General features: G+C 30.8%; 4 protein-coding genes across 4 annotated transcripts; 3 read left to right on the top strand and 1 right to left on the bottom strand.

Moving 5' to 3' along the window:
- The first annotated feature begins 1,269 nt into the window (after positions 1–1,269).
- LOC114162245 (pathogen-related protein-like) lies at positions 1,270–2,642 on the top strand. Its single transcript, XM_028046072.1, has 4 exons — positions 1,270–1,513; positions 1,607–1,739; positions 1,828–2,129; positions 2,216–2,642. Exons 1-4 carry the CDS (start codon positions 1,379–1,381, stop codon positions 2,357–2,359), a joined length of 714 nt encoding a protein of 237 aa, XP_027901873.1. The 5' UTR covers positions 1,270–1,378; the 3' UTR covers positions 2,360–2,642.
- Positions 2,643–9,170: 6,528 nt separating this feature from the next.
- LOC114163668 (endoglucanase 25-like) lies at positions 9,171–11,461 on the top strand. Its single transcript, XM_028047964.1, has 6 exons — positions 9,171–9,552; positions 9,634–9,941; positions 10,065–10,526; positions 10,598–10,730; positions 10,844–11,016; positions 11,105–11,461. Exons 1-6 carry the CDS (start codon positions 9,171–9,173, stop codon positions 11,459–11,461), a joined length of 1,815 nt encoding a protein of 604 aa, XP_027903765.1.
- A 527-nt stretch (positions 11,462–11,988) lies between these two features.
- Positions 11,989–13,900, bottom strand: LOC114162316 (glycolipid transfer protein 2-like). Its single transcript, XM_028046162.1, has 6 exons — positions 13,453–13,900; positions 13,307–13,362; positions 12,972–13,102; positions 12,647–12,782; positions 12,330–12,473; positions 11,989–12,239 (listed from the first exon to the last, which is right to left on the bottom strand). The coding sequence occupies exons 1-6, from the start codon at positions 13,610–13,612 to the stop codon at positions 12,204–12,206; spliced, it is 663 nt and encodes a 220-aa protein (XP_027901963.1). The 5' UTR covers positions 13,613–13,900; the 3' UTR covers positions 11,989–12,203.
- Positions 13,901–24,157: 10,257 nt separating this feature from the next.
- Positions 24,158–27,127, top strand: LOC114162650. Its single transcript, XM_028046607.1, has 10 exons — positions 24,158–24,511; positions 24,631–24,696; positions 25,148–25,228; positions 25,316–25,369; positions 25,451–25,519; positions 26,005–26,067; positions 26,191–26,273; positions 26,364–26,429; positions 26,524–26,606; positions 26,698–27,127. The coding sequence occupies exons 1-9, from the start codon at positions 24,281–24,283 to the stop codon at positions 26,564–26,566; spliced, it is 756 nt and encodes a 251-aa protein (XP_027902408.1). The 5' UTR covers positions 24,158–24,280; the 3' UTR covers positions 26,567–26,606; positions 26,698–27,127.
- The last annotated feature ends 496 nt before the right edge of the window (positions 27,128–27,623 follow it).

The raw sequence follows: 27,623 nt of genomic DNA, 5'->3' as shown, positions 1-27,623 counted from the left end.
GATTTTCTTTTTTTCAATGATCACAAACATTGGTAACATTGGTGTGAGCAGATGTGGAAGCTCCTAGTAATCACCATGACGATGGAGATGCTATTGTCTAGTTAGGCATGTTGGATCTTGCTCTTTGAGCATCTTTTAATGAACTATTTATTTAGTAATTTCTTGCTCTGTGAGCAATCATCCTGGACAACTGTTTAATGTTAAGTTATGTTTATAACATTATTTTGTGCCTAAGTATTCCTTTTCCAGTATAATTTGAGATAATTGTAATGAATTATACTTTATGTCGTTGCTCTATTTATATTATAATATGTGATGTTTGATTTATTAGAATGTATCTATTAAATGTGATGTCACAAACTTTATTTAAAATTATTTTCAAATTTTAAATTTATTTGTTTTAACTTGTTATAAAATTGTTTAAAATTATTTTCAAATTTAACATTTGAATTTTTATAATTATTATTTTTAAATCAACTCAAAAACATTTGTATAAAAATTATTAAATTTTATACATTTTAAAAATATATAATTGTTTGAAATATAAATTCAAGTAGAAAATAATATTAAAATATGATGTAATAAAATATCAATACAAAAGTTAAATGTAAAATATGTTTTAAAAGAGTTTAAAAATTTGATTAATTTATTTTATTTTATGAAATGTAATTGATAAACAAATTTAACATATTTGTTAGTTGAAATTAATTTTGAATTTTTTTTATTAACATTACTTTCTATTAAAAAATTTAACAGAATTTTAAATAAAGTTCATGGTAAAATATAAATTTAAATAAACTTAATCTTCTTAAAAATATTTAATAAAAATATAGTATACCATCTATATAAAAATTAAATTTTGTTTTAACCAGGAGAAAAATGAAATTACTCAATTTTTAAAACTATTAGAACTACATTGAAACAAAATAAAAATATAGGGACCAAATTGAAAGTGAGATAAATACATAATATACTATCACTATCACATTACAATATTTAGACCTATAAAAAAAAGGTCAAATTATTATTTTCCTACAAAAATAAAGAGCGAAGAAATAATTTATCCTTTAAATTATTTCAAATGTTAACATAATACTGTTTCCCCAATCAATTATAAGTAAAAATTGAAAAGCTTTTACAAATTCAAAAGATAAATGAAATTTCATTTTTGAAAAATAAAAACTAACTTTCCGGGAAAAAATGATAATAATATAAACGATCCTCCGTTTTATACTTATTAATTTTTTTCTCTCCTTTTCTATTATCACATCATATATCATATATATAACTTTCATTCTTTTTCAAACAGTTTTGGATGTACATGACTTACTATCCATAAAAGAAAGAGAGATGAAAAAAACGCTGCAGCGGTCTAAAGATGACAGCATCAAGAGTTGCGGAGGACAAGTACCGTCCCTTATTGCGGCAAGACATTGAGGAGAACACCAAATGGAGATACGGTCCTCCAAGTTATGAAGCTGTGAACAAACTATTTGAAGAAGGCCGAACAAAGGTAATAATTATCAGCTAGGTTTCTGTGAATTTCATGCCAATTAATTTGTATGTTTTAGCTGAATCAAGAGTTTGGTTATGATTTTGATGACAGGTATGGGCTCCGGGCTCACTGGAAGAGCAGGTGCAGACTATGGTGAAGCAGTGGGAGATGGAAATGTTCCACAAGCTTGATTTTCAGGAGAACCGATCAGTGGATCCAGAGAAATACATCTTCAGCCTAAACGGTACCGTTTTATTTTCTAAGACTCAATCTTGTTCTGTATTTGATGGTTTGGACTTGTTTGATGTTAATTGCTGGGACTCACATCACAGGAAGAAAAGGCATAAGTTTGGAAGAGAAAAGGAAGCTTGGTGGAGGGTATATCCCTCTTCTGCAAACCTCTCTGCCAGAGAAACTAAGACCCTACAATCCATATGCAGAAACAGCAGATTCATCCCACAAGGCCTTTACCACAGCATTTCCACGCGGTTTTGCTCTGGAGATTCTGCACGTCTATTCAGGACCACCACAGATCGTGTACAAGTTCAGACACTGGGGTTACATGGAGGGTCCCTTCAATGGCCATGCTCCCACTGGAGACATAATTGAAATCTATGGAATGGCCATTTTCACGGTAACAACTGATCAACCATAGATAGAAAAATGAAAACAATTACTGTTATGATATTTTGATGACACTGTGTTTGTGGTGATATATAGTTGGATGAGAATTCGAAAATAGTGAAGGTGGAGTTTTTCTATGATCCTGCGGAACTGCTGGGAGGTCTCCTGAAAGGTGAGTTTGAGGGCAGTGCTGAAGATGCTGTTGCCACCAGCTGTCCTGTACTCAGGAACACTGGCTAGCTAGAGAAGAACATGTTCAAAAAGTTTAACCTTCAAAAAAATTATCATGTGTTGCTTGTTTAATTTTAGTGTTTACACCCTAATCCCAGCATTAAGGTTGTAATTTATTAGTTATTTATCCTTTCCCCCCATGTAATTATAATAAGCTTGTTCAGATCCCTTCCCTAAATCATCTTCCATGTATGTTGCATTAAGAAGTTCTGATTAGTTAAATGATTATTTATCCATAAGTATGGTTTGTTTCATTATCCTAATCTTCAATGAAACTCAATAATTCTCTGTACATATCATTTTCTTATGTATTTTTTTTTTCTTTCATATTTTCTCTTATCATGCACGTAACTATCAGCACTGCATTATTTTGCAGTCTGTTATTGACTTGTTTAAGCAAAAAAAGTAATGTGAAAAAAGAAATAATTATATGGTTACATAAAATGTAGACCACCCCAAAAAAGCATTTTTTTAATGAGATAAGATTATTACTACTGAATTTTTTTCTTCCATAAAAAAAAAAAAGTTGGCCATAACATTTCAGTCCTTTTATTTTGTATGAATAGACTTAAAGCTAACATTTGGATCATCCTGGAAAAGACCAATTGTATAACATTTTTTTTTTCACTTCCTTCATTTATCTATTTCTATCCATAACAATCTATAGGAAATGAATAAAATTTCCATTCAGCTAAAAAATATTGATGTATCTTTTAAACTAAAAATATTTTGTATAAAAATTGGAAGATTATATATATATATATATATATATATATATTTCTAAATATTTTTCATTATAATTTTTTTATTATAATTTTTTAATTCATTTGCTTTAAAATATATATTATGAAGAAAAAGGGTTAGGAATAAGAATGCTCAATTTCTGGGAGTAAAAAATTTTATATTTTACTAATTTTGCATTCTTAATATCGACAGTTTTAAAATACTTTTCTTTTATCTTCTGAATCATTTATCAATTGTTTTCTTTTCTCTCTTATTCTAATTTCTAAATTTACTTTTATCATTTTTAAATAAATAATTTATATTATAAAATGCAATGTAATACAATTTGTTTTAAAAATATTTATTTATTATAAATTGTGGTATTATGATTTTACAAGAAAAAAATTATTATTATGAAATATAAATATTTTTATAAAATGTAATTTTTATTAAATAAATAAGTTGTTATAAATTTTTTTATAAATATTTAATAAATTATTCAGCTTAAAATGATTAATGAAATTTAAAACATTGATTGGTAATATCCCGCTTTATTTTAATATATTAACTTGTTAAGAATAAATTTTAATATATTAATTTATTTGGCTATTTGTTATTACATTATGAGAGGATTCATAATTTCAAAACTTAAGGAAATTTTTTGAAAGTGTTTCTTAAGATTCGATCTAATAAATTAATGTTAAAAAGTTTATCAAATATATGAGAAATAAATATTTTATAAATATTCTTACCCTTTATAGACAAATAATTGTTATAAAAATTATAATCGTTTTGAATTCATGTATATACGATTATTTTATAGTTACTTCAGACATGATTTATTGATAATGAAAAAATGAACACTATTTAATTTGAAGTTTATAATTACTAAAGTAGATCAATAGTTTTTTAACGTCCTATTTAATTTATGGGTTAAATATGTTTTTGGTCCTTTAACTTTTAGTGAATTTTGGAATTAGTCCATTTCGAAACTTTAGACCAATTTAGTCTTTCATCTTTCGAAATATGTGGATTTAGTCCTTTTAATCAAATTTTGTTAGATTTATTTGATGTTTCGTACACATTTCATGATTGTGTTTCAGTTGTGTATATTGTTTGACACATTTTTGCTTTAATGTTAAGTCAAATAGTATTATGAAATGCGCTTGAAATGTCAAATAAATTTAACAAAATTTGATTAAAATGACTAAATCCACGTATTTCGAAAGATAAAGGACTAAATTGGTCCAAAGTTTCAAAATGGACTAATTTCAAAATTCACTAAAAGTTAAGGGACCAAAAACATATTTAACCCTTAATTTATAAGCGTAACTAAAGAAATGCTACACGTAGAGAGTATAACAACGCAATCTTGGGGTCTTTAACGTTACAAAACTAGGCACACCACGATGCCAACTGAAAACAGTTGAATGGTCTAACAAATGAAGTAGAGTACTAAGCAAAAAATAATACATGGGCCCAGGCCCGAAAGGAAACCCATCAAGAATTAAGGTCCAGTCTATGCAAATTATGCAGCGGAACTATCACCACCCTGTTGTTCGCGGGTGTTCCTCGCATCTGCTCACACCAACAAGTTGATGATCATCACAAGAGAGAGTACCACACAGCAGAACACACAACAACAAAAGTAGGGTAAGCTAAAACACAAAAGATTTCATCCATCAGATCAGATATAATTTCACAATATCATACACTCAATTCAACCAAGCATGTTACGACTTGTCAGGCAATACACTACGACTCGACTCATCCGAATACGTATAGCCAGGTCGGATTCAGCGGATGCTTGCACTTATGGTAGATACCTCTGCTCACCCCCGAGCTATGTGTTACAAATGTTACGATGAATCAATTTCCCTCACCACAAGGTTAGCCCTTAATGAATTTCAGGCCTCCTGCTACTCTCACCACAGGAGTCAGTCCGCTCTAAGTGAGACTAACTGGCTCCTTAGAGTGTCAGGATGCAATCCTTACCTTGAATCCTTACCCAGTTATACAGATGGGGCACCACCATAGACACCCACTAACATGGGCCATGGAATTACGTCCCGACCACTGAAGCACGACCCTAAGACCCCGCCTAGAGGTCTCAAGGATTTATGCACTGACACGAACCAAGCATAAATCAACAATACGAGAAGACTAATCATGCTTACAATTTCATACCACCCTTTGAAAATAATTCCGCATTCATATCACATGTTGAATCCTTACCACTGGTTATTACCACCCCATGGGTGTAGGGCCTCATCTCATATCAATGCCATGTCCCATTAATTCTAACTCACTCATTAATTTCACATGCCAAGTTCCCACGATATCCATCATTCACCATTTATAAATTTTGTCTTGCATACATAGCAACCCATTATATATATATATATATATATATATATATATATATATATATATATATATATATACATGTATATCATCATAACAATCATACCCAAACAATTATCAAGCATCCAAGGGCAACCAAGCAACCAAACAAAGCACTGTCCCGCTCAGCCCCTCGCTCAGACTGAAGGGCCTCGCTCAGGCGAGACGTTCTCGCTCAGGCGAGTCCCCTTCGCCTAGGCAAGGGCTCGAAAGAGGAACCAGGAACCAACGCGGGATCTCGCTTAGGCGAGACCCTTCTCGCCCGGGGAGATACTCGCTCGTTCAAAAATAATGAGCTGGTCGCCTAGGCAACCTTTCGCGAAAAAGGGTTTGGGCGAGTCCCTGTTCGTCTCGCCTAGGCGAGACCAGCTCGCTTGGGCGAGATTAGCAGGTCTCACCACTGTTTTCCTGCAATAGTTACCCACGTCATTCCAAACCAAGGATATACATGCGTTCACAGCTATCACAACATCACACCAGCCACATAATCTCAAAACAACAGTCGCATGACAAGAAAGAAATGAAAACACGAGAATGAGCCAGAGCTTCCCTACCTGGAAATGGGTTTGTACAGGACTTCGACACTGAATCAAGGAGCACAACAGCTCTAGACTGACAAACTGGAACAGCGGGTAAAACGAGTTAATACAGAGTTTTCCCACTGTGACTACGAAAACTATACTAGACAGAGGTGATAAGGAGAAAAGTACTTACGTGAGCAAAACAATGGCCAAGCTAAACGCGAATCTGAGGAACGTTGGAACCCTAGCAGAAGACGGGAGCAACAACAGCTCTAGGGTTTGGGGCGGACTAGTTCTGTTTTCCCTTTCTGGGCCAGCCCTAAGGCCCAATGGTTAAGGTAGTCCTAAAAAAAAAGGGCAGAATGGAAAGTGAGTCTTACAGTTTTCTTTAAATTGATATTCTGTTTACTCTTTTCAAAACCACAACCAATATTTTTTTTTTAAATTGATATTTTGTTTACTCTTTTCAAAACTACAACCAATATTTTTTTAAATAATTATTGAAAACACATGTGCATCGTTAACGTTTGTTCATTTTCTTCTATAACAAAAAATAATAAAATTATAATTATAAAATAAATATAAATAAGTTTTATAATTATATAGTTTTTATTTATTCTATAGATAATTTTTAGGTTTAATTATTTTTTGGATCCTAATAAATTTGAAAACCATCATATGAGTACTTATTAAATCTTCATAATCTATACTAAGTCTTCAAAATTTCAAAACTTTTCAATTGAATTAGTCTCCTTATATTCGTTAGATTTTTTTATTACCTCTATAATGTGATAATTATCTTGTATTACCACACCGTTTTAATATTATCATATAATATATTGTTTCAGACTACCATAACACCAAGATCTCTCTCAAGAATGTGTAATTGTACTGTATTTATCTAAAAAGTATTCTTAAAACTAATGGAAACTATAAATTTATAAAATATAAAATTAAAAATAAAAAAGTATATAATATTACAAAATAAAAAAAGTAGAAATTATAAATTTATAATTAATAAAAAAATATAAATTATGAAATATAAAATAAAAATATATAATTTTATGATTTAAAAAAGTTATAATTTTATAAATTTATAATTTAAAGTTATAATTTTATTAAATTATAACTTTTTTAAATCATATAATTATATATTTTTATTTTATATTTCATAATTTTATAATATTATAATTTTTATTTTTTATTTTGTAATATTATATTTTTTTTATTTTTTATTTTTTATTTTATAAATTTGTAATTTTTCTTAACTTTAAGAATATTTTTTTGTAAATACAACATCAAATTCTTGGGCAAATTATGGTAGTTTACGACCATGTATTATGTAGGGATATTTAAGCGCGAGTGACAGTGCAAGATAATTATCACGTAACAGAAAAATCTTAGGGTTCAATTTAAAAGTGTTGAAATTTTGAAAACTCAATCGAACACAAAATTTAACAGGAGATCCAATTGAAAGTTTCTAAATTTATCGATATTCAAAGCATAATTAAATCTAATTTTTATTTATTTAGTAGATAATTTTTATTTATTTAATTTATAAAAATAGTTAAATTTAAAAATAAATGGTTAAATTTGAGAAATCAATTAAAGTTGAATAAAATGATAACTTGAACGGTAGAAATGAAGAAAAAAAGTGAACAGCAAAATGAAGAATTTTTTTTATACATAGTTATAGATTCCTTAAAAAAAATAGATTTGCAAATTCGTAATCAATTTAGAGACCTATTGCTAATTTAATTATTTAGATACTGTTCTTAGTTTAACTAAGATAACTAATATTTGGTGAATGATTCTTTGTCGAATTTGGATAACGTAATTTTTATGCTATAATTTTACGCCTTAATTTTATTTTTAACTTGTTATTTTTTAAATATTACTTTGAAATTTTATGTTTGATTTTTTTTTCTATTCTATTATTATGTGAACATTATAATGATAAAAATTTATTTAAATTATGTCATCTGAGAAGAGAAAATAAACCAGACCTGTCATTTCCAATTTAAGCTTCGCTGTTTACCTGCGACTTTTATATAAACTTGCTCCAACCACGAATAAAGATTGGGCTTACTTCTTATACTAAAGAACTCAGCTTATCAACAATACCAGAGATACTACAAGAAATTAGAGTTTTTATTTTAGAAACGGCTATTGATCAAGAAATTGATTGAAATGATCTAATACAAAACATTTGATCTATAAGAAATAAAAAAAAAAAAAACTTGAGTAGAGAAAAAATCTGATTATTTAGAATAGAGATAGAAAAAATAAATAAATTATATATTAAATCTCTTAAATTCTTTAATTTACTCTGTTATTTACACATTAAGAAAAATCCCTCTCTAATTAGGTCAAACCAAAATCCTCTCTAAATTTGAATTCTTTTGTCATGTCTACAATAGGGAATATTCAGACTGAGGCTTTATTCATTGTTCATTCGGCTTGAACTTTTGAGCTTATGGTATTACAAGAATACAATTTTGACACCTATAGTGCTGGAATTTTAGACGGCACAGAAAAGACAAAACCCACGCTTTGGAATATCAACCCAAATGAATTCCAATAAGCTATGGTGACCAAACACACAGACACAACCAATAACATGAAATTTACTTATTAAAATAACTGTTTTATTAATAATCCGCAGTGTAACACAGTTTAGTTATATGAACCAAATGGACTTACTAATATATCAACCTTTGGAGATTATTTTTCTTCTTCTGAAAATCTTAGTTACAACACTAGTTACTGAGACAGTCTCAGAATAAAGGCACTTCTGTATCTCTTAGTTTACACACCATATAGATTTTATCATACAGAGATTATTTTTAAGTTTCTGCACCCAATTTGAAGCCTTATATTTGGTGGGAGTGAGAGCTAAACTCAAATAAAAGCAATGGTATAAGTAACATGATTATCTGTGAGTAGAAGAATTTTTCAAATAAGAATTGTTCATAACCATATACCAACAAATAAGAACATGTTCTCCAAATTTCTCAGCCTTGTTTCCGAACCAGCTGTATGTGTGTATATACTTGTCTTATTGACAAAACTAGCTAGTTTAGATAGAAACTAGGAGCCAGATTCTCTTCTACGGGATTACATACATTTTATTTTCTTCTCCAGCAGATTCAAATATAGCAATCTACATAATCATGCCACCAGCAGTGTCATCTACTTTTGAGTCAGAGAGAGACCCTGTGATATATGTGCACACAGTTTCAGAGGCTGGTCGTCTTCTTCCTTCAGCTAGCCGCTGGAACTCTATAGCACTTGACTTTAAACTTGCTCCTCATTCTTCCACTGCCTATGAATCAATCCCTTCCCAATACCCAAAATCTGTTGACTACAATCTTGTTATCACTGACAGGAAGCATTTTCATTGTTTTCTTTTTGTTCTTGTAACAATAATCTTAGCCATCCTAGCAGCTGTTTTGTTGGTGCATTTTTTACCTCAGAAGCACAAGCATCAAGGCTCTTCAATCGATCTCAAAGTGGCAATAAACCAAGCTCTAACATTTTATGATGCCCAAAAATGTACTACTTCTATTTCTGCTGCTACAAAATTAATTTTCTAGGTGCAGTTCAACTGGTTATTTATTTTTTACTTTTGTTCAGCTGGGCATTATCCGAGGAACAGTCCAGTTAAATTTCGGGGAGATTCAGGATTAAAAGATGGGGATTCCGCTAACAATGATCTTACTGGTGGATTTTATGATTCTGGCAACAACATTAAGTTTACCTTCACCACAGCTTACACCATGACCTTGTTGAGTTGGACTGTCATGGAATATCAAAGTAAATATGCTGATATTGGTGAACTTGATCATGTTAGGGACATCATTAGATGGGGCAGTGACTACCTGCTCAAGGTGTTCACTCCCCCAAATTCAGCAGATGGATCAAACTTGATGCTGTATTCCCAGGCAAGTTACAACTTTTTTTGTTGGGAAAGGATCTTGGGGTACCACTCCAATTCTGAATTAAATACTAATAGATATGAAGAGAAATTGATCCTTTTTTTTCATTGTTTTATTCAATTTCATTAGGTTGGAAGTACCATTAGTATCAACAATGAACCTAATGATTTGAGTTGCTGGCAACGACCCGAAGATATGAAATATGAGAGACCAGTTTCAATTTGCAATGGCTCTGCTACAGATTTAGCTGGTGAAATTGTTGCAGCATTATCTGCAGCATCGATGGTATTCAAGGAGGACAGAGATTACTCAAAGAGACTTAAGGATGCAGCAGAAGGGCTCTTTGGGGCAATACCTACCAAACAAGGGACTCACACCATGGTTGATGCATGTGGAAAACAAGCAACAATGCTTTATAACTCAACCAGCTACCAAGATGAGTTGGCTTGGGGTGCAACATGGTTATTTCTTGCTACTGCAAACACTAATTACCTTGAAATTGCAACTGAAACTTTTTTTTCAGCCAAGAGTAGTGAATCAAGCGTTGACAAAGGGGTTGTTTACTGGAATAACAAGCTCAATGCAGTGGAGGTAACTTCAATAGATACACAAACTGAATTTTGAGGAGAATTTATTTTTGGTCTGATTTTTTATCTTTGTAGGTTTTGCTAACCGGTATTCGATACTTCCGTGATCCTGGCTTCCCATACGAGGATGTTCTGAAACTTTCATCTAACTCAACCGATGCACTCATGTGTTCTTATGTATTCAATAAATACTTTAGCAGGACACCTGGTAATTAATTCTACTATCAATTGCATCCTACATCACTCGTTTGTTTGCGATTATTTACCTATGTGTGCGCATGCGTGTTATCTATGTATATGACATGTTAAACATAATGATAGGTGGGTTGATTATCCTGAAACCTGATTATGAACCATTGCTCCAGTTTGCTGCTACAGCATCTTTTCTCAGTAAATTATACAGCGATTACCTTGATCATCTCAAAATGTCTAGTGCAAGTTGCAAGACTGATACATTCTCCGTGAAAATGCTTCGCGATTTTGCCACTTCTCAGGCAATTCCTAGCTTCCTTACCATTTCATTGTTGCATGTAAATTGGAAAAAAGGTTTATTTATGTTTCATTCTGTAATGTGTTCTTCAGGTTAACTACATATTGGGGCAGAACCCTTTGCAAATGAGTTATTTAGTGGGCTATGGTGACAGGTATCCTGTCCAAGTTCATCACAGAAGTGCATCAATCCCTTGGAATAACCAACCTTACAATTGTGACGATGGTAAGAAATGGCTAAACTCCAAAGATCCAAATCCACAAGTTCTTTTGGGAGCCATGGTGGGAGGGCCAGACACTAATGATAATTTCATGGATCAGAGGACCAACCAAAAGTTCACTGAACCGAACATAGCCAGTAATGCAGGCTTAGTTGCAGCACTGATTGCGCTTCAAGATCCTCCTTATAGTTCACGTGACCTAAAGAGCACATTGTGGGGATGGACTTGATCTATATTTGAACATGTTCATTAGATTCTGTTTTGTTCCAAATTGAGCATGTGCATTAAACGTCAATCATTTGATGGATTGAATTTTAATGATGTTTCGTGTTTTCTAATGTAAGTTCACGCGTCCACCATGCAATTTTGTACGAGGACAGACCCAGGAATTGGTTATATTAGGAATCTTTTACGCCACCAAGGTGTTATATTCAACTGTGAAATCATTTGAAATATAAAAAATCTGGTCATGCATAACACTTTATTTGGAGGAACGTTTAACAGTATCCTCAAGGTTTTCATTTCTTCAACATATCAAAAAACTGTTTGTGGAAACAACCAATCTTTGGAAACAGAAAAAGTGCATATTTGTAATCATACTATCTATCATTTTACCTTTGAAAATTTGTGAGCACTGCACGCTATAGCCCAACACAAGAAGAAATTGTTGTGCTCAAATAAACAGCAAGCATATATGTAACGCAAAGAAATTACTAACTTTAATTAACTTAGCACGTTTTGGATGTAACAAGGCTCTAAATTAGATCCTCCATGTAGACAAAATAAAACTTTGAATTCAACATGTACAATTTTGATGTATAATAATATCTATAGATTGAGTAGCCGAAAGCAAACTTATAACTACATATCAGTGTTGACGAAAATTTTACTATACAAGCCATTTACATGAAAACAGAGAGGAATGAAACCAAAATATACACTACACAAAAGCTGTACAAATTCTTCTATCTTCAAGTTGATTTAATCCTGTCCAAGTTATACACTTTCTGCAAAATAATATTAATGAGGTAAGATGACAGAAAATTGAAGGAGCATGTCGGACATATGTTATGTTTGAAAGCATGAAATAAGCTTACAAGAATACAATGAACATCCTCAAGAAAAGGCACAAGCAAAGAAACCAAGATCTGCATTTGGTCCTTTAGGGTGTCACAGCTTTCATCTCTTTCCTTGAGGAGATCCATGAAAGTTTGAGTATCTGGCACTAGTTTTATAGCTACCTGCAGCAGTGTTCCGGTTAGTTCAGCAAGAAGCAATTGCACAATTTTGGTGACTACACTAAAGTCTGCAAGTTTTATTGGAACAGACAAGTTGAGGTTAGCTTGTAAAAGCCATCAACATGTTTGAAATTGATTTAACACAAGAAAGAGATGAACAAGTGGCTATTTCTTACTCTGAAAGCAGCTGATGAAATCCATCCATGCCATGGTGACAGGGTTGCATCATAAGACTCTTGAACTATTTGCTCCATATTCTTTTTAGGATCCATTTCTAGTGCTCGTAACAATGCTGAAGAGAAATCCAGGGATCTGTAAAGTTGCACATCTATGAATGAATATTAATTTCTTCTGTTACTTAATCTGAGTAACAGTTATTAGCCTGTCGTTTTTTCTCAACAATTTTTAGAGCTGAAAGAAACTGATGATACAACCTAACCCAAGTGTTAGGAATAACAAAATAGTAAATGAAAACAGCAATATAATATATGCAATGTTTACCTAGTGAGCCAAAGAAAGGCTTTACTACAACTAAACCTCTTTCTTGTGTTGCCTTTGCTAGCTTCTGATTTCAATATTTCAACCAAATTTGAATTCATTGAGGGGTTCAATTCATGCATCATTTCCAATCTCTGCACAGACACAGAATTCAATAGCACAAGCCAATAACTGATAGTTGACTATTCGATCAATGTGCAATTAAATGCTTACTGAAAACTAAACCTCGTACAACTACACAAGAAGCAGAAAATTTAGAAGATCCCAATAATTGGCATGCAGAGATAGTTTCCTTGAAGTGAACTGAATCAATTGAGAGTTTCAAGTTTGATTTGTACCATAATATTCTGGTGAACGTCTTGTCTCAAAACAGCCATCGTTGGGCCTATCTTATCTGCAAGAGAGCATCAATCAAACATAAAGACAATGTGTTTGGTGTTACATCACATTCATGTTTCAAGTAAAAACAAGCGAGTAAACCCACCAAGAACTTGAAGAACCATGTAGCATAGAGATAGGAAAGGTTTGGTGGGGATGTGTGCTGTCTCATGATTTCCTCCTGGTTTGACTATAGCCATTAAAGACAACTCTTCAATGGCAGAGTTTATCTCTGATCTCTTCTCCATATCTCTGCTCCTCTTCATTCTCCTTGTTATCTTCCCTCCCTCTCCCTCTTCCACTTCTCGGATACACAAACATGTATGTTATGTATGCAGCTTCAATACCCAACTTGGCTTCTCTATTAATACCTCTAGCTAGATAGCTTCAAGCCTTGAACTTCCAACCGTAGTTAATTGGTTCAAATATCTATATTATACTTGCTCCCAGATAGAGAGAGAGTAAGAGAAATTTCAAAATTTTGATCAAGTGGTTGAACCAAGGAGTGAATCTTGCTTTGCCCACCTTACCAATTATTTAATTGTTCTTCACGTCTAGTAAAACAGCGAGTTTGGCTTCAACTAGTTTTTTTTTTGGTATTGATTTCTTAATAATATTCTTGTGCTATCAGTTTCCTCTGTAAGTCATTGATTGTGACTTTATATTTGACCTTGTAGTTATCATCAATCACTCCCTTACCTTATGTTAATGAAACATTATCCGAATAAATCAAATTTGTATAGGTCCCATGCTGAAATTGACATGGCCAGAGATTATAGCCGTTTATCTAGATCTCATATTAACTGTTACAGCTTTGTTAGTTGTTACTGCTGCTTAGAATTTTTATACATTTTGGTGTTAAATGTTGCCCTATTGGGCCTTGCATCAGAACTGATAAAGATAATAGTAGGATATGCTTTTTCAATTGGGTCTCATATGATGAACAGAAAAGTATGGTTCATCACAGGCATCACAGGGACAAACCAACTTTGTTTTGTTTGTTTGAGTTAAAATAAAATATCAAAGCATTATGTGAAAGAAGTGACTTCTTTTTTGGAGTCTTTTATTTTCTTTTCCTAGAAGCTATTCAATTATAACTTCTCAAATTGGTTTAACATTAATATTTAACATATTTTTAAGGTTAAACATGTACGTGCAATGGATTCTCTGTAGACAAAATTATTAATACAGTGTATAAGTGCAAAATGTTACTGATTTTTGCTCATGTACGTTTTATCAATGCTTAATTTAATTTTTATAAGTATAATACATTCTTAATTTGATACATACGCCCCTTGTTCTTTTTAATTCTGTTATTTTTATGTAAATTACGAAGATTCAAATATTATTTTTGTCTTTAATACTTACTGGATTTTGTTTTTATTTTTAACATTTTTTTAGTACTTTTGTCTTTAATACTTTTCTTCTGAAAAGCAGTTTAGATAAAACTTTAAACAGTAAGATAAAAGCCTAGAGTGTGTGTTGGGGTGATTTTGCAAGGTGATGATGCCTTATTTGATTCTCGTTTTTTTCAGATTAGAGTTCTTAAAACCTTTTGCAGTTAGTGTGATATTTTTATCAGAGGAGATACAGGGAAATTTTAACTCTGATACCAAAGTTTTTCACGAGATTAGACACTAGGAGATTTAATATCATCGAGGTGTTAATAAGCTCATATAAAATATTATTAACACGTCACTTCTTATTCAAAATCTTAAAACAATAAATTTTAAAGTCTTTCTACTTATATATTGGTCATTTTTTCTCCAATTTTACCTAATGTTTCCAACTTACCTTAAACTCCAAATAATTAGCACAGTAATTATTATGTTAGTGAGATAAAGTTGAAATGTTTACTCAATTTTACGTGACAATACATAGAGGAGGTAATAGTAATAAGTTCAAAATTTTGAAACTTAATTCTCCCACCAAAGTGTGAGGAGAGTGTTTAAGAATATGGTTAGTGAAAAAATGAAAGCAAACTCAGAAAGAATGAAATTGGATTCTTGGATACTAAGGAAAGAGGTTTGTGTATTTATGAATTTATAGGTGAGTATAAACATGTTTTAGTTGCATTTTATACGTGACTCTATTTTGATCGAGGTTTAAAATGATGATGAACCTAGGTATTCTGTTTTTTCTTTGTTTTAATTTTTTATTGTATGATTATTGGTGTGTGCTTTTTTATATGTTTTTATAGGAAATAATTTAAGTGTGAGTCAAAAGTTTCACATTGGATAAAATATACAAAATTAAATACTATATTAAAATAAAGACTGATAATATTATTGTTTTAAGGTTTTGGAGTAAGAGTGGTATCAAATGCCTTAGGAACTCACCCTTGAGGGATTAAACATTATATAAGAATAAAGACTCATAATATTATTGTCTTAAGGTTTTGGAGTAAAAATTTTATTTTAATACTTTGTTGTGGAGCCATTGTTTATCACGGAGAAAAAGCGTGTAAAATCAATGTCATAAATATAAAATTATAATCTCTATGACTATAACCGTAAATATATCTACCATGGAGAACTTTATCGAATAACCAATTTCAAAAATACAGTTGGCTTTGAAAATCTACATACATATATAAGTTACTATTTAGTATACCTGATAAATTGAAGTCAACTAGGATTGAGAAATATATTAGCATGAAAATTAAGTGATTATGTGGACTGCTATTAACAATTCAACTTAGCGAATGATTTAAATACTAGATTATTTTTTTTCCTCAGAGATCCAAATAAGAAAAAAACGAATAATTAGACACATATCTATCACCTTCTACAACTTTCAAATACTGGAAAGATACTCCACTTGTGATTACTTAGTCGAAAGTTGTTTGACATCAACTCATCTCAAATCAATTAACATAAGTGTATTCTTGGTTAACTCATTTTCATTGTAAAACATTAAATCATTCGTTTAATATATCTATTATATTTTTCGTGACTACTTTAATAAATCTAATATTGCATTTGTCCTTGTCCTTACATCATATTGGTTCTAAAATAACCTGAACTATTTACGTAATTGGTGAATGCCGTTCTCTTTGGCTTATCCCGAATCTCTCTTCTACCTGGAATATAAAATGTTTAAGAAACAAAAGTGTAGTTTAATAGATCGTTCTGTTTTACCAATCAAGTATGGTCATGCTAACATCTCATTGGTGTGCCATTCTTTTGTGACAATATCGTACAATTGCTTTCGCACTATTAGGTATCAGCACCTCTAAAATTTGTGGTATGCCATTTCCAATCTAGGACCTATATTATATAAGGGAAGTATCTATGCTTTTACATAAAAGATACAATATTAATGAGATCTGAGTCTGATCACATAAAATATTGAGACCACTTTTAACCAAAAACCTTATGCTTTTACATAAAAGATACAACATCAATGAGATCTGAGTCTGATCACATAAAATATTGAGACCACTTTTAACCCAAAACCTTACAGAATCTCTATATAATATTATATTTTCTCATTTCTAATCAATCAATATCGTTACATAGTACTCTACTTTCTTATTTTTAATCAATGTGAAATTTACACTCACACTTCGATTCTTAACCAAGTTAATAAAAAATTATAACTTTAGACAAATTTTAGTTAATGAAAATATATTTAGAAGAATGTTTCAAAAAATATATAGCTAGCGTTTAACTTCATGTTTAAAATGTGATTGATACAGAAAAAAAAAATTGAAGATGAAAATCGTTTCATAAGTTTAGTTTATTCTTCGAAAATAATATCATCTAAAAATAATATTTTTGGTAATATCTTGTCATGCTTTTCCACTAAATTATTCTCCTGAAAAAAGTTAAGAGCCTACTTTTCAGTTAATTTTTTTACTGTAATAGAAATAATATTTACTATCAACTTGATGAATTTTAATTATTATTATTATTAAAAATTATGAAACAATAAAACATTATGATATGAAATCGTTCATAGCAAAGTTTATTTTTTTTATTGAAGTTATTCTGTTTTGTGAGTGGTCCAGCAAGCACGGGACAAAGCTTAAATTATAGGTTATTGTGGTTGGATTGAGTTTTGTTAGGATGCATAGATCTTAAGATAAGATGGGTTTCCAATTAAAATTGAAATCAAAGAGGTTGGGTTAGTTGTTGGTTAGTGGTTTTGCTTCTCCATTTCTAATTTTAGACTTACATCACCATTCCCTTCTCAAATATATTTTCACTGCTTTATCTGCAGCCATCACTGGAATATATTGTTTAATTCAAAAACCAACCTACGTACTTCTATTATTTTACTTAAATAATTATACAAATCAGCTTTAGATAACTGTCCAGAAAAACAAATCAAATTATTAACGTAATATATCATTTATAAAAAGATATAAAAGGTATAAAGTATTTTAAATATACTTTTCTTGCTCTTAAAATTCTAACCTTTTTTTACGATTCTCAAGTTTTCTATCCTCTCTTACATCACATCTCATTTGTTTTCTCACTGATTTATTACTTCATATTCTTTTAATTTCATATTTAAATCTTAAATATTGTTTAAAATTTAAACAAAATAACACAAAAAACAAACAAATCGATTAAAATATATTAAAATTAAGATAGTACATATTAAAATTAACGAGAACTATTATAAAAAATATTTTTTTAATTCAACAAAATAAAATAAAATAACATGACAAAAATAAAAATACACCATTATATTAATATATGTGTTTTCCTTAGTATATTAGCATGTAAACTCAATTTCTATTTTATCAATTTGATTTTCTCTGTGTTCCTCAAGCCTATTATTTTTATTTGATATAAGACCTTTTAACTCATACTTGATTTGTAGTAGTATTTTTATCATGTGGGTTGAATTTTACTGCAGTAAAGTATGTTTGTCTCCATCTAAGTCAATTACCTTTAATATGATTGTTGAGTTTCTTCAAAGGATGACAATGAGATATGGGAGCGTGGGTTTGTCTATCACATTTTTATGCTAAAGTAAAAATTGATCCAAATATACAACGACTTTCAAATCGCATTTTCATCTCCATTCAGAAACGTATATTATTGTTTTAAATATTAATTAAATTATTGTTTTACAAACAATAAAAATCACATTAAATAAAACATTATTTTGTGAAGTATTACACATTAAAAGGATACACATTACTTTTTTCCAATGTCAGATATTAATAAAGAATTTACAATTTATAAATATCAAATAAAAATAATAAATAACAATTAGATAAATATCAAATAATTATAGAAAATAGTAAAAATGGTTAAATATAAATGCATATCTTAAAAATAAGTTATGAAACTAAGATTAAATAATTTTTTTTAGATAATCTAATAAATTAGAGGTGTTAATTTTAACATTTTAAAAGGAGATCATGTATGAGGACAAAAATTAATATTAGAATGAGTATGGAGACGAGGACGAGAGAGATATACATATTCATCCCATATACCTAGTTTAAAAAAAATGGTTAAATATGTTTTTGGTCTCTTAATTCTCAGTGAATTTTGGAATTAGTTCATTTCGAAACTTTAGACTAATTTAATCTTTCATCTTTTGGAATGTGTGGATTTAGTCATTTTAATAAAATTTTATTAAGTTTATTTGATATTTGACATTTCAAACACGTTTCAAGATTGTATTTGAGTTGTTTATACTGTTTGACACATTTTTGCTTTAATAGTAAGTCAAATACTGTTATGAAACACGCTTGAAATGTCAAATAAACTTAACATAATTTGATTAAAATGACTAAATCTACGTATCTTAAAGGATGAAGGACTAAATTAGTCTAAAATTTTGAAATAAACTAATTCCAAAATTCACTTAAAATTAAGGGACAATAAACATATTTAACCCTTTAAAAATTGGTACAACTCATAATATTTTATCAATGTAATAAATTTTCATTAAAATCGAAACGAATTCGAACAATACTCCTCTAAAACAAGTTTATTTGTCTCCTTAATTTATTTTCAGGAGACACGAAAATATTTAGTATTAATAAGTCCTAAATCAACTCATATAATAAACTACTATGACACCTAATCTAAAACACTAATATATTTATGAGTTATATATATATATATATATATATATATATATTATTTTTTTTTAATTTTATCATTTATTGTATTTTCAACTCATGTTTTTTTGAATTCCCATTTTTTTATTATGTAAAAAATTAAAACTAATTTGCTTCACGGTAAAAAAAAGAATTAATAATAGTTTCATGACTACTTTAAAAAGTCATGTGTATTTTTTTCTTTCAATAATACCATTCAAATGTTATCTAATAATATATAATTATATAATTCTCATTTATTAAAGTAAAAAAAAAAAAAAAAACATGTGATGCATCCGATACATAGGAATCAAGTTACTCTATTTAATAACTATTTGCATGAGCATATAGTAATTTCAATATTTAAATGGTTTTATTGTTGGATATTAATAAAATATTTTGATAGTATTTCAAAAATATGTTTAAATAATTAAATTATATGTGTGCGTTTGTTTTGTTAATTTGAGTTTATTTAATAAAATACCAAATAGTTTTAAAACATTAAATTTGTAAAATTGACCTATATTCTATGATAACTTTTATTTAGTGGCCAAGTCAACTATAAGTTATTTAGATATTGTTTTTTCTTAAGTGAATATTATAATAGTTAAAAAAATTCAACTGCGATGATTTATAATTAAACAGATATCATAATAATTTACACTAAAATGGAATTAAAAAACTTATGAAATGGAAGTGTAAATATGCGATCGCATCCGTCACCAATGACGTAAAACGTTGGATAGAGCATAACTTGCTCAATTTTGATATTAACAATTTACGTATGTATGAGCTACTCATATACAAATTACAAAACAAAATACACTTTTTATATGCATATTATGCATATGGATATGGAAGTGTGAACATGCTAGATTCTTTAGGAAGCTTCTTAATTATATTTTGCTCATTTATTTAACACTCAACACAACCCATTGGAAGACGACATAAGTTTCGTCTTAGTTTTTAAATAAAAAATATCAATTAATAATTAAGGACCGGAATCCAATCCACACAAACTATTTCAGAATATGTTTCACGAGAAACTGATAATGGATCGAACCAATTTGAAATTAATTAGAGATTCTATCCAATATAATTAATGTATTAAATTTTCTCTCTTAAGTAAACTCCTGAAGCCATGGAAAATTTCTAATTTGATCAAATAATTAAATTTTTTAAGCCAACATTTTCCTGTTAGAGAACACTTGGCATTGTCACGCTGCTAATCATCTTCAAAATGATGTTTGATCTTTTGAAACAACATTTGTGTAGTACTTATACTAAAATCAGATGAGTCCTAAATAATGGAAGTGTGTCTACATTGTAGTTTACAAACAAAAAATAACAGTTTCTCTGCCAAAAGCAAATCATAATTTATTGTTGTCGGCAGAAATTATGAACCCAATTGAGTTTATAACTTTATTAGAATTTTCAGTAAGAGTTCCGAAGTCCCAACTAAACTGGTTCCCTCTTTTCTGTACTAGTACCTAATTTATGTTCTTTTCCCCCCAACGTATGCAACGTATGTGGTTGTTGTGACATGAGCCATGAATATTCTACATCTAATTTAATTTATTGGATGGTTAAATATGATTTTACTCATTAAATTTAGATATAACATCACATTTATTAAAATTGTATTGCGGAGGTCAACCTTCGTAATACATTTTCTAATTATCCCCATTTTTTAATAAAAATATACTCAAATAAATGAAAGCAAATTATCAAATACTATATTAATCTTTATATATATTATATAATTTTTACATGGATCATAAATTTTATCTAAAAAAAGTACATATAAAAAAAATATGTTACGAATGTCGACATCTGTAACATAATCTAACATCTGTAAAATTGTATTGCGGATGTCGACATTCCACAATGTATTTTTTAATTACCCATGTTTTTTTTTTTAATGAAAACATATTCAAATAAAGGAAAAAAAATTATCAAACCACTATATTAATCTTTATACATATTATACAATTTTTATTAGAATTTATGGATCATAAATTTTATCCAAAAAAATTACATATGAAAAGAAAAAATAAAAGTATGTTGCGGATGTCAACATCCGCAACATAACCTGACATCCGTTGAATTTGTATTGTGGATGTTAACATTCGCAATGTATTTTTTAATTACCCTCATTTTTTAATTTTTTTTTAATGAAAACATACTCAAATAAATGAAAAAAAAATCATAAAACCAATATATTAATTTTTATACATATTATACGATCTTTACTTGAATTTAAGAATCATAAATTTTATCAAAAAAAATTACATATGAAATGAAAAAAAAAGTAGGTTATTGATGTCGAGATCCACAGTATAATCTGACATCCTTTGAAGTGTTGGAGGTGCAGACTCTCAAAAGTAAAAAGCAAAATAATAGTAGCACCGCAGTAAATTTTTTTTAATTATGTTCCACCACCAAGGTAGGTAAAAGTAAGTAAGAATAAAAGAGTAATTTTTGAGAGTTCTAAAAAAAAAAATTGGAGTGCAACGAGAAGTCCCTTTTTAGATCCAGAAAGAAACAAGATATCAAGCAGCAACAACAGGAGTCCAATCTACACACAGGCAAGTTTTTTAGCCCAATAATTTAGGGGTCTTCTCCCTGCACCTCCAACACTTCTTCTGTACCCTCAAAAAAGACTCTTATACCCTTATTTATCAGAGTGGGTGAAAGTCGTTAGGAAATTTACTGCGTCACCAACCTCCTACACCCCCAACTATTTTGTGCTCGCGTTGCGTTTCGTTTCTTGTCTGGTGCTTTCTTGCTCTCATTCTCTTCTGTGTGGTTCGTGGTCCCTGAGATTTTCTAACCTTCATTCATTCGTTCATTGTCAGTGGTGGTCCCTCTGGTTTGTATCACATTTTTTTTAAGGAATGTTTTTTATTCTGTCGTTGTCTTTAGCATTGTGTTTATTGTGATCGAAGGTTATTTGATTGGTGGTTGTTTGAAAGAAGGTCGTTTTGGTTAACTGCGTTGTCTTTTCCCATCCAGGTTAGCCTTCTTACCAGCTTCTTACTAGCTAAAGTTTTTTTTCTGTTTGCTTGTGAAGTGAAACGGAATTTGTTTTCCGTTTCATAAACTATATAACGCGTTTCAAACTTTTACCAAACGGAATACAAAAGCTGTTTCTCCAAAAAAATCAAAATTTATGGGAAACGGATTACAGAATCCGTTTCATAACACTGTGAAACGGATTCCGTGATTCATTTCATAAAAAAAATTGCAATTTTTTTTATGAAACGGATTACGGAATCCGTTTCACAGTGTATGAAACGGATTATGTAATCCGTTTCATAAAAAATTTGCAAATTTTTTTATGAAACGGATTACAGAATCCGTTTCATAAACACGAAACGGATTCCACAATCCGTTTCCAAAAAAAAAAAACAAATTTTTTTGAAAAAAAAAAGGAAACGGAATCCACAATCCGTTTCCAAAAAAAAAAGTTACCAAACGGATTTCACAATCCGTTTTTGAAAAAATAAATAAAAAGGAAACGGATTCTTTTGCTTTATGCATCCGTGATTACTAAATACACCACCTAACAAATACATAATAAGCTTACATGTCTCGTTGCCACTGCAGAGAAAGAACACTACGTAGAAAGAAATTGTTACTTGATTTTTTTTTCTTACTTTTCTTTTTTACATTTTTTTCTTACTAACTATAATTAATGCATTTTTTTTCTTATTTTTTGTTCTACCAAAATCTTAATTTCTTTTAACCTCAATATTTATTGACATTCTTTAAATTAATAGTTATTTAATTTTTCAAAAGATATAAAATATGAAAAGTGCAGAAAAAGGATGCAAATAGTAATCTGATAAGCCAGCGATGAAGAGGTCGTAAAAAATTACCCAAACGGATTCCACAATCCGTTTAGCAAAAAAACAAAAAAAAAGTTACCAAACGGATTTCACAATCCGTTTTTGAAAAAAAATAAATAAAAAGGAAACGGATTACAAAATCCGTTTCCTAAAAAAAAAAATAACCCAAACGGATTCCACAATCCGTTTAGAAAAAAAAAACAAAAAGCAGGGGAAACGGATTCCATAATCCGTTTCCTAAATAAAAAAAAAAACTCGAAAACCCTCTCTCAAATACACAGACATCAACACAACCCACCTTCCACATTATTTTCGAAACAGGTTTAAGACAAAACAACAACATTCAAAGCTACAACTAAAATCAATTAAAATCAACATACACACGTACCGTGAAAAATGGAGAACCGGCGGGAAGAGAAGAAACGCGCTTGCCGACGACGCTGGGGAGAACAATGGTGTGTGGAGAAGAGAAAAGGATGGCGTGGGTGTTGTTGTGTGGGAGAAGAGGGAGAAGGTGGGTGGTGTTGTGTGGGAGAAGAGGGAGAAGAAGGAGAAGGGGATGAAGAGTGTGTGGAGGGGGTGCAGAGAGTGCTGCGCAGAGAGTGCATAAAATAAAGGTCAAAGAGATTCCATGTGCAAGGGGTGCAGAGAGTGCAGAGAATCTGCTTTTGGGGGTGCAGTACGGTGAGGCACGAAATTTTGGGGGTGCACTGCGGTAAAAAGCATTAACTCAAATTTTAACCATGGACAAAGATAGAATTAAAGTAGATTTTAGGAGTACAGGAGAAATTATTGGAGGTGCAGGAAGAAGCCCCCATAATTTATTTATTTTATATAATGGCCCTTCTAATTGGGTTTCAGTGATGACCCATTACAATAAAGGCCCATTATGAGTGTGGAATAACGAAGACCAGAAAAGAACGAAGGGGTGACGAAAGAAGAGGACGATATTGATGATGATGATGATGGAGAATTGAGGTTGAGGTGAATGTTGGAGTAAGAGTAACACAGCAATGGCATTGAGACTGAGACCGAACATATTTTCTGTTGGGTCACCTTTTGTGCAGTTTGGTTCTTCTGCAACTGCCTTCTCATTATCACAAGCATGCTCTGTTCCAAACCTGGGTTTTCATCCCCTACGCTTGCAACGCAGAAAAAATCTATCCCCAACAACATTCTTTGTTCGGGCTTCTAGAACCGAGTCCAAAGGTGTTACCTTGGGATTCAGGGCACCGGAATTCGAGGTTTTTACCTTCCCCTCTGCACCATTTTTTTTTAGTTTTTGTTTTCTTTGGGGAACATGGAATGGAGTAATTATTATATGATTTATTTATTTATTTTGGATGGATTGAAATTGTATTAGCTTCCGGAGCCCCTTACTGGGAAGGTTTGGACATTAGAAGATTTTGAAGCATATCCAGCTCTACTGGTAAGATGCCACTATCTTCATTTTTTCTGCCTTTTGTCAACTTTGTTTGTTTTTCTCACTTCATTGATTGTTCATTCTTATGTTATGTTTGGAGTCTTTAATATATAATTGGGAAGAGTTTATTTAACTGTCCAAGTGTTAGCATTTTCATGCAACTTTTGTATTAAAGTAGATATTGCAGAATAATAGTTGCAAGTAAGTAATTCCCTTTTTGCTTATGGGATGCTTATGTCTTCGTTCGTACAAGCTAAAAGAAATTGAGGGAAACCATTTTCGTGGCTAAAATTTTGTGAAGTGTTATGGTTGTTCTTCCTTATGAATTACGATGCATAAATTAAGACCTTTCTCTAGTTCTTAATTTGGTGACATTTCGATATTCTCTAGTTGTTAAAGTAGTGACAATAGGCAAAGTAAGACCCTGCTCATCCTCCTATTTTTTGCGGTCATGCAGGTTATGTTTCTATGCAACCACTGTCCATTCGTTAAGCACCTGAAAAAAGACATTGTAAAGCTTACAAAATTCTTTATGGAGGTAGTCAAATCAATTACCCGGGAAGAAACATACTACTTTCTTCACAAGTAAAATATGTTATAAGAATATTCTTTCCTCTTTGTACAGAAAGGACTTGCTGTAGTTGCTATATCTTCAAATTCCGTAGCCACACACCCCCAGGTTCTAGTAACTTCATATCCTGGAATAAAGCTACATTGAAAGTATTGAATGACTTGTGCAACTTGGAATTGTGCCTCACAGGATGGTCCAGAATTCATGGCAGAAGATGCTAAACTGTTTAAATATCCTTTTCCATACCTATATGATGAGGTATGCTTTTACATTCTTCAGTAACATTATCTGAGTTGGACTCCTTTAGCCTACAGTTAATGACATGATCTTTTTCCATGTAAAGCAGTGGTGAATATCATGTTGATACTGGGATGATGAACCTAAATAACCAACTACTTAAAATAATATTAAACAGTTATCCAAACTCTGCCATTAAAACCTAAGACCATCTAGAAAAAGGAGGTCAATCAATTTTTTGTTTTTATTGAATTATTTAATTCACAAACTAATGTACGTATTTTTATGATGTGAATATCAGAACCACATATTGAAATGTCAATAATTTATTATTATTATCCATATGTTCAATTCAGAATGTCTTAAAAGTTCTGCATTTTCCAGATCACTATAGCATATTTATATTAAAACTGGAAAGTCTTTTCTGATAGCAATGACTCAAATTGAATAGAAGCTTTATCTGGAATGTGGTTAAACACTGATATTTGATGAATTTTTTTATGCAGTCGCAGGATGTTGCACGGGATTTTGGAGCTGTTTGTACCCCAGAATTTTTCCTTTTCAAAAAGGCAATTACAATTACAACCATCATTATTCATTGTACTGCACATTGATCAGCATGATTTGATTAGGGGTTAAACTAAACCCTCAAGTGTCAGTGTATATATCATATTTCTATAAATTAATAACAGGCTGGTCGAAGGCCATTTGAGCTGGTTTATCATGGCCAATTTGATGATTCACGGCCAAGTAATAATGTACCAGTCACTGGAAGGTTGGTTTCTTATATTGAATTACCATTGAACAATTGTTCAAACATTTTTTATTTCTTGGCAGTAGTAACCATTTATATTTCTATATAAAGAGACTTGGGCTTGGCAATAGATCGTGTTCTTAGTGGCCAACCGGTACCATCAGTGCAAAAGCCCAGGTACTTTCTACATATTGTTGTCCTTTAAATTGTTTGAGAGTCTTTCAAGCTTAGGCCTATGTTACATTTACGTTGTTTTTCTACTTGTATAAAGTGTTGGATGCAGCATAAAGTGGCACCCAGGGAAGAAGTTTTGATCGATAAACCGTAATTATCCTGTTCAAAAGATACTATTCAGTGAGTTAAAGTTTCTTTTTCAGGCTTTTCTATGTTTTATGTAATGTCACAAACCATATTACAATCTTACACCTGCTTATTGTTTTCTCAGTGTTCCTCTCCACCTAGAATTTTGGTAAGTGTGGCATTCAAGGAAATGGTGTCATTTGTGGTTCTTATGGATACTGCTATCTCACTGAAGTTGTGTGCTACATTGAGCTGATCAAAATATTGAAACACCATTTGATCGCACGAGGTTCGGGTGTCATTGTTCTTTGTATCTTATGTTATAATTGTAATAATGTCATGAAATTTGTTTTGCAATCCTCCTGGAAATACAATCATATTTTCTTTTGTTATAAGCTATTTATGATATTTTCTAAGGGTACAATGTCCATGTACTATATATCCACTTACACAACAATCTGTGATGTCATACTGTTTTATACTGTAATGCTTAACATGTTTTCTCATTTTTAATATGTAGAACTTGAAATGGATTATTTACACTGTAATGTATAATAATATTAGCTTTTTATTTATTTTTTGCATTAATAATATAGGACAATAAAACTCTAAAAGTATACTCATAGAACCAAAGTAAACTTCATTAATATCATTTCATCTCATGTTTGGCCTCTCTTTCTGGGACGCATAATTGAGAAATCATGATGGGGTGTCCGTGTGATTTGTCTTATAATTGATACTTTCCAGTTTCCAAGTGTTGCGGTTGCTGAAGACCATCATAACATGGTCCAGTTCTTTCAATGTAAATTGCTTAACCGTTTTAATGAGGCGAAACAGGTAAACGAAGTAACTTTAAAGTACCAAGTTATGGACCCCAAAAAAGTACCAAGATATTCTGCTCCTTGTGTTTTATCTACAATTATTTACTTGTACTATCACACTCCACTACCCTTGCTTCCACCTTTTTTTATTGATCAAGCATTGTCTATTTGTCACCTGTACCCGAAACACTTTACCTATAATTAATATCTCTATATCTGCTGTTATTATTTTAGCACAGAAAGATTTGTG

This window comes from Vigna unguiculata, chromosome 9, assembly GCF_004118075.2.
Source record: "Vigna unguiculata cultivar IT97K-499-35 chromosome 9, ASM411807v1, whole genome shotgun sequence".
NCBI classification, from domain to species: Eukaryota; Viridiplantae; Streptophyta; class Magnoliopsida; order Fabales; family Fabaceae; genus Vigna; species Vigna unguiculata.
The sequence above is the reverse complement of the archived record's forward strand: the minus strand, read 5'-3'. Positions and strand labels throughout refer to the sequence as shown.

Bases quoted from the DNA above. Each gene is read 5' to 3' on its own strand.
- LOC114162316 (XM_028046162.1), bottom strand. From the start codon at position 13,612: ATGAAGAGGAGCAGAGATATGGAGAAGAGATCAGAGATAAACTCTGCC. The intron at 12,783-12,971 runs GTAAACATTGCA...GCAACTTTACAG, and splicing joins GCCTTTCTTTGGCTCACTAG to ATCCCTGGATTTCTCTTCAG. The intron at 12,474-12,646 runs GTAAGAAATAGC...ACACTGCTGCAG, and splicing joins TTTCATCAGCTGCTTTCAGA to GTAGCTATAAAACTAGTGCC.
- LOC114163668 (XM_028047964.1), top strand. From the start codon at position 9,171: ATGCCACCAGCAGTGTCATCTACTTTTGAGTCAGAGAGAGACCCTGTG. The intron at 9,942-10,064 runs GCAAGTTACAAC...CAATTTCATTAG, and splicing joins ACTTGATGCTGTATTCCCAG to GTTGGAAGTACCATTAGTAT. The intron at 11,017-11,104 runs GCAATTCCTAGC...TGTGTTCTTCAG, and splicing joins GCGATTTTGCCACTTCTCAG to GTTAACTACATATTGGGGCA.
- LOC114162245 (XM_028046072.1), top strand. From the start codon at position 1,379: ATGACAGCATCAAGAGTTGCGGAGGACAAGTACCGTCCCTTATTGCGG. The intron at 1,514-1,606 runs GTAATAATTATC...TTTTGATGACAG, and splicing joins TTGAAGAAGGCCGAACAAAG to GTATGGGCTCCGGGCTCACT. The intron at 1,740-1,827 runs GTACCGTTTTAT...CTCACATCACAG, and splicing joins ATACATCTTCAGCCTAAACG to GAAGAAAAGGCATAAGTTTG.
- LOC114162650 (XM_028046607.1), top strand. From the start codon at position 24,281: ATGGCATTGAGACTGAGACCGAACATATTTTCTGTTGGGTCACCTTTT. The intron at 24,512-24,630 runs GTTTTTACCTTC...AAATTGTATTAG, and splicing joins TCAGGGCACCGGAATTCGAG to CTTCCGGAGCCCCTTACTGG. The intron at 25,370-25,450 runs GTTCTAGTAACT...TGTGCCTCACAG, and splicing joins CCGTAGCCACACACCCCCAG to GATGGTCCAGAATTCATGGC.